This window comes from Pyrus communis, chromosome 4, assembly GCF_963583255.1.
Source record: "Pyrus communis chromosome 4, drPyrComm1.1, whole genome shotgun sequence".
NCBI classification, from domain to species: domain Eukaryota; kingdom Viridiplantae; phylum Streptophyta; class Magnoliopsida; order Rosales; family Rosaceae; genus Pyrus; species Pyrus communis.
This window is the reverse complement of record NC_084806.1, coordinates 11815392-11824198: the sequence shown is the minus strand read 5'-3', so window position 1 is coordinate 11824198 and position 8807 is coordinate 11815392. Positions and strand designations below refer to the sequence as shown.

Here is an 8807-nt window from a genome sequence, read left to right as displayed (position 1 = left end):
CATCACATATGACTATATGACCAATATTCTAATACGAGTAAAATATGTATATGTAAAGGAGAGTCTCATTCTTCATGGGTCCAACGCCACCAGCCATGGCGTCACTAACAAAAGGAACCACCACTGGTACGCAAAAGCTTCTCCTCATCCTTCATCCTTCATACCCCACCACCATATCCACCCTAGCTACCTTGGACCCCAAATGTATACAATGGCAAAGAAAGCAGCCCAAAAAGGAGGAGACCACACAAAAATTGACCACAATAGTCTTAGTCTGCCAATGGATAAAACCGTGTGTCCCCCCTCATCAAAATATAAACAGTTCTAATGCCTAATTACTATAGCAGACTGATTTTTTTACTAATTAAACGAATACAGAAAAGTATTACATCAATAGTCTATAAACATCTTCTAAATCCGTTGCAAGATTTGATAATTGACTTGAAATATAAGTTTGAGGACATCTTTTCCTCTCATACTAACTTTCCACGCATAAATGGATAAGCATGAACTCACAGCTAGCTGCAATTGCCACCAAAAAAAAGGAGCAAATTATTGACAGAGAAAAGAAAAGAGAGAAAGAGAATGCTACATATATACATAATTTATATATATTATACATGCAAAGAAAGTAAGATCCTCTCACACTTGACATAAAATCTTCTCTAACACGTGACATAGAATCTTACTCATAGTTCATGACAAAATATATATACATTTGTGTCTATAATACTCAACACGTAACATAACAGAGTCGTTTCTTCCCTGGAGACAATCACAAACATATATTCTCCACCTCATTAATTAAGAACCTTGAAGATCATCAAATTGTCACAATTCTTGTGGTTTGCAAAACATAATGTCAGATGACTCAAATCTCTTACGTGGGTTTGTGTGAGCTTGCGAAGTTCCACAAATGACAATTTGAACCACTTCATACCCTTCGACCAAGCTTGGTGCATGCCTCATTGTCTCTTTCCCTTGTCCTTAAAACTTTCGATGATAGAAAGTGAGGGAGGGATCGGTTGGAGGGTGAGAGGAGGGGATAAAAAGACAGCTGATATACACCAGTCACCCACCTCACCTATAATCTTTGGACTTTTAGGTATATTCATGAGAATCATACGATTGATATTCTCATAAAATATAAAATAGGGGCTGGTCCACCATTGTTCTTGTGAACAAAAACCAAATGGTCCAGTTCATAAATCATGTCCCTATTTTCCAATGACAAGTTTATTTTCCAATGAATTTTTGACAATAAAAAAGCACTTAACCCCATCCTTTTCAATAGAAAAGCTGATTGAATGTAACAATAATTTTTACTTTAAACTACAATTTGATGGTGTTCTTATTTATTTGTAAGTAGTAGTTTTTTTATTTCAATTCTCATGAATAAAGAGTTCAACATCGAATTATTAAAGTTAACTCATTATATTTTTTGGCCCAAATCTTCTACTACTTGATATAAACATATCATTGGATTCGAAAGAAATTTTTTCCTTCGCCTTCAAAGAATACATTAGGTTACTTTCAAATGATCTATATAATCATCTTGTTGAGAGCTCCAACGATCTTGGCCTTTCACATCAAGAAGTTATCATTTCATTTACCAACAAAAGAAAGAAAAAAATAATGCCCACCGCATCCGAGACAAAAATAATGATTTAAAAATTCAGCCCCCTTTCCCGCTATACTGGTTTCATGAAGAAATTTTTTAGTGAGATCGCAGTGTTCAGTAAACTAAATGTTATAATACAAATAGTTGAATAAATAAAAAAAATTATACTATTTACGTTATGATATTTGATGTACCCAACTGAAAAACAACACACTGAACCATTTCTCCTCTCTTTGATCCATAAACTTTCTGCCATTCAAATATTCAAAGGTTGGGAAAAATGGAGACTTTAAACCTGCTTTAGGTTTTTTGACTCATCTACTAAATGCTCACACACTCGGTAGTTTGTCTGGGGAACAAAAGGAACTTTTAAAGATTTTTTTTATGATTTTTTCAGAGGGAAGATATGGTGATGAGTTCAATGGTCAATTCCATACCTAAATTAGGGAACAACGACGGTACATACAACGCGGGGGATTTTATGTTTCTATATTACCCACACTAATAATTTCTCACCCAACCCAAGTTTCTTGACATTTCATCTTGCATCTCCAGAAGCAAAGTTAAATTTGTTATGTCAGACCATCTTCAAATGAGATGTCAAATTATAAGAGTTAAATTGTTGTTAAACTACAATTGATGGCTAAGATGGTAATTTGAAATCTTATGTCAATTTTTGTACTTTTTCAACTGTCAAATGTTATTTTATTATTTAAATAGAACTTTAAATTGTTGTAATTATTAAAAAATGTTGAAACAAATTTTTTATTGGTTGAAATGTTAGTGGAATAAGGGACTCACCATTAAAATGAATTAAAAATAAATTTGATATTGATGTCAAATTTGACTCTAAGTCACTAAGCTTTCAAATCCAGTCAGCAAATAACACTTCAGCTGGAAAGACTTTTGATGTCAAATATGCACAATGGCATTGCACCAAGGATTTTGACATTTCCTTTGGTGATGCTCTCACCTAAGAAAAACGCATATGCAATAGAGCTAACAACCCAATTAGCAAAATAAAGAATTAGCACTACTGACCTTGTAAATATATAAGGTCAGCTGCTACTTCTTCAAGTTAACAAATTGGGTTGTGCAAGTTAACATAAAGTTAAGATATTAATATTTTAAGCTAAAAAATAAAATTTAAAGAGTTTGTTGAAGAGTGAGTTAGAGTGACATATTTTAGCAATGACACTTTTAAAGAAAATTTTTGCTAATTCATTTGTGACTAGTCATGATTGTTTATATGCAATCAATAATTAAATTAGTAATGTTAAGGAGACCAAAATTTTAAACTAAATGAAGTGTCACCTATAAGAAACAAGTACGTTAATTGACATTTAATTAACAATCCAATCATCTACGACCACATCATTTGATTTACAAATTTGGTTTAAAAATGTATTGACGTCTGTATGTGTTGCCTTGGGGATTATTTGGCTAGAAATAGACTTTGTCTTTCTTGTCACTACATGCATTTACAGACTATTCCGAATGGGAACAATTTCACTTTTTTAAAAGTGATCTTGGGGTAGAAACGGACGCTGAAAAAGCACTATTCACACCAGAAGTCACCTATTTTCATGTGAATATGGTTTAGTTTATAAAATTTTAATAAACGTAAACAAAAGCTAATCAAACATGGGTACTTAAGCTAAGGCTTATTTTATAAAATGACCCAAATTGAGGTTTGGGCTCAGTTTGTTTCACGTTCATTCCTTTTCTTTTTCTTTTAAGGCCCTCAAATGCAGTGGCTTCAACAATTTGATCCAAGAAATTTGCATTTTGGTAAAATATTCAATCACCCCACTGACAAGAGGAATGCATGATAGAATCTGCAGCATACTATATATTTGAAATTTTATAAAATTCATACAAACTCAAGTACTTCATGTCTCATATCCAGCAGTAAGATACAAAGGCCACATAAATTAAAATCAATACAAATCACTGGTTTTGTGACGTTTTCTGGCTATGCTGCATGAGACATAACGCAGCAGGCAGAAGGTTGCACGGCCTGTTACGGCAAGGGGACCAATGCAATACTGGACAACATCCTTACCGAGTGCGTGCATACTGTGGGCTCCCAAGCAAAAAGCATAACTTATTTCTATATCATGGTAAAATAGATACAAGTGAGGTACATACATACACTTCATTTTCCAGGGAAAACCATCCCTAGCCGTTCTCTTTGTCGACTTTGAATTTTGTTTGGGGATGGCGTATTCGTTCCTGCACCAGCCTGCCACATCATCTCTGCATCAAGCCAGTTCCAGTAAGATTTATGTGCTATATACTAAAAAAATCATATACGGTCACCCGCAAGTTTAAAAAGAGAGGATCATACTAATCAAAACAGAACAACATACATAAATACAAAACAAATCTTAGTTATGCCAGGTTGAAATATACAAATGAAAACTTACCTCGCTTCCTCTCGAGCTCTTCGTCAAGCTCTTGTTTCCACTTTCTTTGCATCTCAGAAAAGCTTGCACTGAAATTAAACCCATCTCCATTTGGTTACAGCAGAATAGTGCAAGACATAAGGTATGAAAAGGCATCAAACACCAAAGACAAACCTCAGACTAAATGATTCTTTCTGATCATGAGGGAGCTCTTTCCATTCACTAAGCTGAGGTGGCTGAATTTCCTGCAAGACTCGGTCATGTACACCACTGGCATTTGATACATCTCTTGTATGTTTCCCAGGGCCTGCAGCATCAAATGCTGTAGAGAATCTTCTACTAGGTGCGCGACTCGGTGATTTACTTTTAGGAGGTAAGTTTAGATGCTTTGAAACATGTTCACGATTTGCATTTCCAATACCAGCTGCATTCAATGAGCTACGGAACTCTTCATATAGAGGTGTTTGCAGCTTCTTCAATTCTAACGCCTGATTAGGTTCATGGAGCAAGTTTATTGCATTAGAATCCTACCACACAAACTCCGAGAAAACATACCATTGTTGAATGATTTCACCACTAATTTGCACAGGAAAGAACTCAGCAGACATGAATAGTACCTTTTCATCCAGGAAGGCTCTTATTTTTGACTCTGTAACTTCCTCATCCTCTTCAGCTGCTGATGGCCCAGAAGGAAACGTGAATTCAGTCTCCACCTTTTGGGATGCTCCAATGCTCCCAGAAGTCTCATGTATTGTTTGACAAGGGGAGAAGTTAATTCCACTTCTCTCCGTTTCCAGACTTTCATCAAACTTGCATGACCAGTCATCATTTGGTTCACACATGGGATTGAAACTCTATTTCAAACAATCACATCACTCATCATAATTGGAGTTCATTATTCTGAATGATCTAGAAGGACAAGGAAAAAGTTCATTACCTTGTTTAATTCATCAGGTCCAACCACAGATCTAAATTTTGCAAATGAACCAAGGACAATGTCATCCGTATCATCAATCTGACACATGTCGTTGTCATCATTATTGGAAGGTCCCCAGCGGGAGCTCCCTCCTGAAAAATTCCCTGGATATACAGTTGAGCACCTAACAGAGCCAATATCACAAATATCCTTCAAGCCGGCACAGGTAGACCTTCTGATTGAAGGGCTGTAGTGGTAATAAAATTAGTAGAGGCAAGATTGTCAACCAGAAATAAATTCCAAAACGATTAAATGATAAGACTTACAAGTTCTTAAGATCTGTCCCAGGTGCTGCCATCTCGTTTCCAGCTTCCTGATAAAACTAGTTATTAACTAATTGTATTGTTATTAGATAATGAAGATTGTAGAACAATGATCAAACAGATAGAATAGTTGAACCAATAAAACTAAGTCAATTATACCAACCATAAATGAAGCACGAAGTACTGGACGAGGTTCCTGATAATCCCCAATCACAAATGGATGCTGCACATGACCACATATTATTTCATTAGTGAAAAAGAAGAAGAAGAAGAAGACCTTCACAAGCGACCGTAGTTTTAGATGGACACGATTTATTTATTTTATTATCCTATCTTTGACATAATAACTAGGAAGTCAAATATCTATGATTGAAAACTATGATGCATCTGCTTGTATGTAACGCCCCATTCCTAATTACACTACGAACTAATATGCAACATTGTATGCATTCATATTTACCTGCACTAACTCTGACGCAGAAGACCGTAGACAAGGTTCCCTGCCACCAAAATATGGAGTATAAGAGTTAAGGAAAAATATAAATAGATGGCATCTGTAAAAAATTTACATCTGCATATTCTATCTAGAGACTAAAGTATGTTTAGCTCGTACAAATGGAAAAAATTAGGGAAAAATAGAATTCATAGTTGTACTTCTCTAAGCATTTTAACAGAAAATCCTTTGCCTCAGCAGAGAGGTGCTCGGGGATGGGTGGATGAGATTTTGTTGTTCCAATATGGAAAAGAACAGCAACCTAAAAAGAAAAACTCGTAATCTTAGTATCCAACCTCTTCGATAAAACCACACTAAATTAGAAAAATTCTAGTCATGTTAGACACAATAATCAAACTATTAGTTGGCTAAAGCAGCTTGAAGGGTTACCTCCTGATACTGTTGGCTCCATGGAGGCTTTCCTGTAGCCATCTCAATCACAGTACATCCAACGCTCCATATGTCAGCGGAGCTAAAAAAACATATTCAAAACAAATGAGATCCAAGCATCAGAAACATAGAGTAGCTGAATCCACTAACTAAGATGGCACAAATCATCAATGAATGAGAACATGCTTCTAGTTGGAGGTTAGGATGAGAAGTGCGCTAAGGGTTGTACCATTTCTTGTGTAAACAGACTGTACACAAAATATCAACATCAGTGAACCTTATCTAATTAATATATGCACAACTGAAATAGAAGACTTGTAGAACCAGTCCTGGAAAAAAAGGAACACACAAGACTGCAAAACAAGTCTCAGTAAGGTACTTGGAAAAAAAAACTTTGACTAAAAATAATGGCTAATGCAGAAAACAAGATTGATAAACGATAAAACAAATAGCAAAGGAATTATCACAAAATAGTTGACTCTATTAAACTTAGTAAAGATACTTCAAATCTGAATTAAGAAACACTTCTAAGTTCTAATTGACATTGTATCAAGATATAATTGTGAGTAGTGTGACCATCCTCAGCGTAAAAGTTAGTAGTTGTCCTTACAAGCTATGGCCAGTCTGAAGAATAACTTCAGGCGCCATCCAGTATGGAGTACCCTTCATTGACTTGGCACCATTTATAGTAGCCTGTATCAATAAATGAAATTGCTATTGATGTGTATGAAAAAGACAATAAAATCATTTATCCATAATACATACTCAAAATGTCATTACCAGTTCAACAACTTTCTTCGATGCACCAAAGTCAGCAAGTTTAATGCACCCTTTATTATCCACAAGGATGTTTGCACCCTATATGAAGCATGCCCATTATTAAATGACAGAGAGAGGTCACCTCGTACTCCAACTGAAAAGATTAAACAGTTCAAATGGGGAGATACCTTGATGTCCCTATGCATAATTTCATTCTTGTGAAGGTATTCAAGACCCAATAACAGCTGCTTTGTGTACATTCGTATAACCTGCACAAGTAACATTTTCAAAATGTAAAATTGATATTCCAAACACCAGATGTCAATCACTTAGAAGTAGTAAATACTTACAGACTCAGGAAAGGATCCAAATTTCCCCAAGAGGGACGATATGGATCCACCTGGCACAAACTCCAATAGAATATTCAATGAATCCTTCTCTCTAGCAGTCCCCAAGTACCTCTAAATAACAACATTGAAACAGTAAGACAGCAAGTGATCACCATCACCATCACTTCCATTAAAGAACGAAAACAATCGTACTCACAACAATATTTGGATGTGAGAGATTCTTAAGAAGCTTCACTTCCTCCTCCAACTCTCGAATGTGAGCCTGATTTCATTAGTTTAGAAAGACAAAACTGCAGTCACTTAGTCTCAATCTGAAAATTAGAGTTCACATCTGAAAACATATCATTCAAACTATTAACAGTAACTTAGCACACAAAAAATGAGGTCATTAATATGCAGCCAAACAAAGAATACAAATTTATCACCGAAATGCTTAGTTTATTCAAATAATCGCAATTTTTAATGCTTCCAAATGCAAATTAAGCAATCCCCAACAAAAATTACAACTACTAGAATCTAAAAATTAAAACTTCGATAGAAAGCAATGAAATTTATGCAAAATCAGAATCATGCCTGTGTCTTCTCCTTTGAAGCACTGTTTGCCGCAATCAACACCTGTAAGAATCACAAAAGCATCAAAACCCCAAATCCATTACCAAGAAAACGAATTCAATCTCGAAATTAAGAAGCAGGCAGACCTGTTTCACAGCGAGAAGCTCTCCGGAATCGAGGTTCATTCCCATGTAAACCCGGCCAAAGGCACCGGACCCAATCAACTCGCCCTTCCGCCACCGAATCGCCGGTGCGTCGTCTTTCGAAGCAACCGGAGGAAGAGCACAAACCGGAGCCTTGGATAACAGTCCAATTCGCGAATTTCGGAGGCTGGAGCGGACCTTCCCCACCAGGCCACCAAATCCTCCTCCTCCCCCTCCGCCTCCTACCTCGTCCCGGCGCGGAGGCCGAAGCGGCAGGGACTCGCGTATCAAGCCGACGAGGCCTTGCATTGGTGTTAGGGTTTTCTTTTTAGGTCGGTCGTTGGGGCTCGTCGCCATCGGCGGTGGAGCTGTAGGGACAGCAAGGCTAGGGTTTTGTGAGGTTCATTAGTTTCTTGAAATTTGGTGGTAGGGCCGCGGAGGGGTTGCTCTGTGGGAGGAGGAAGGAGAGAGGAGAGTTGAAAATTTTGAATGGAGGGAAAAGGTCTGGGGGATCTGTTTTCTCTATAATTCAAAAAATAAAAAAATAGATATAATCAAACGGTCACCTTTGAATGTGCCTTATTATTACGACGTATGTAGCACTGGCTTATGAATTACAATGTAAACCATGATTATTTTGGATAATTCTATTAATAATTTTCATCTAAATAAAAAGTTTTAAAGGAAATATATTGTCACATCCCGACTCGGAATGTCTACCTAGACTTCGAATCAAGTTGTGTTGTCCGACATCCGGAGGGTGATGAAGTCATAAAGTGTAGTGATGTGGAAGATGTAAATAAATTTAAACCTAAAAGTGCCTAAATATAAGGGTGCGCTTGTGAGCGGGAA

The 8807-nt window shown here is 36.5% G+C and overlaps 1 protein-coding gene across 1 annotated transcript; it reads right to left on the bottom strand.

Annotated features, from left to right (window-relative positions):
* Positions 1-3458: 3458 nt before the first annotated feature.
* LOC137732021 (mitogen-activated protein kinase kinase kinase NPK1-like) lies at positions 3459-8458 on the bottom strand. The gene is made up of 17 exons (XM_068471305.1): positions 7959-8458; positions 7834-7875; positions 7457-7522; positions 7261-7371; positions 7099-7179; positions 6932-7009; positions 6762-6844; positions 6152-6233; positions 5923-6023; positions 5729-5768; positions 5432-5491; positions 5272-5318; positions 4967-5192; positions 4647-4883; positions 4204-4517; positions 4051-4118; positions 3459-3880 (listed from the first exon to the last, which is right to left on the bottom strand). Exons 1-17 carry the CDS (start codon positions 8310-8312, stop codon positions 3780-3782), a joined length of 2091 nt encoding a protein of 696 aa, XP_068327406.1. The 5' UTR covers positions 8313-8458; the 3' UTR covers positions 3459-3779.
* Positions 8459-8807: the final 349 nt, after the last annotated feature.

Bases quoted from the DNA above. Each gene is read 5' to 3' on its own strand.
- LOC137732021 (XM_068471305.1), bottom strand. From the start codon at position 8,312: ATGGCGACGAGCCCCAACGACCGACCTAAAAAGAAAACCCTAACACCA. The intron at 6,234-6,761 runs GTAAGGACAACT...ATGTTTTTTTAG, and splicing joins CTTCAGACTGGCCATAGCTT to CTCCGCTGACATATGGAGCG. The intron at 5,319-5,431 runs GTTGGTATAATT...TAGTTTTATCAG, and splicing joins TACTTCGTGCTTCATTTATG to GAAGCTGGAAACGAGATGGC.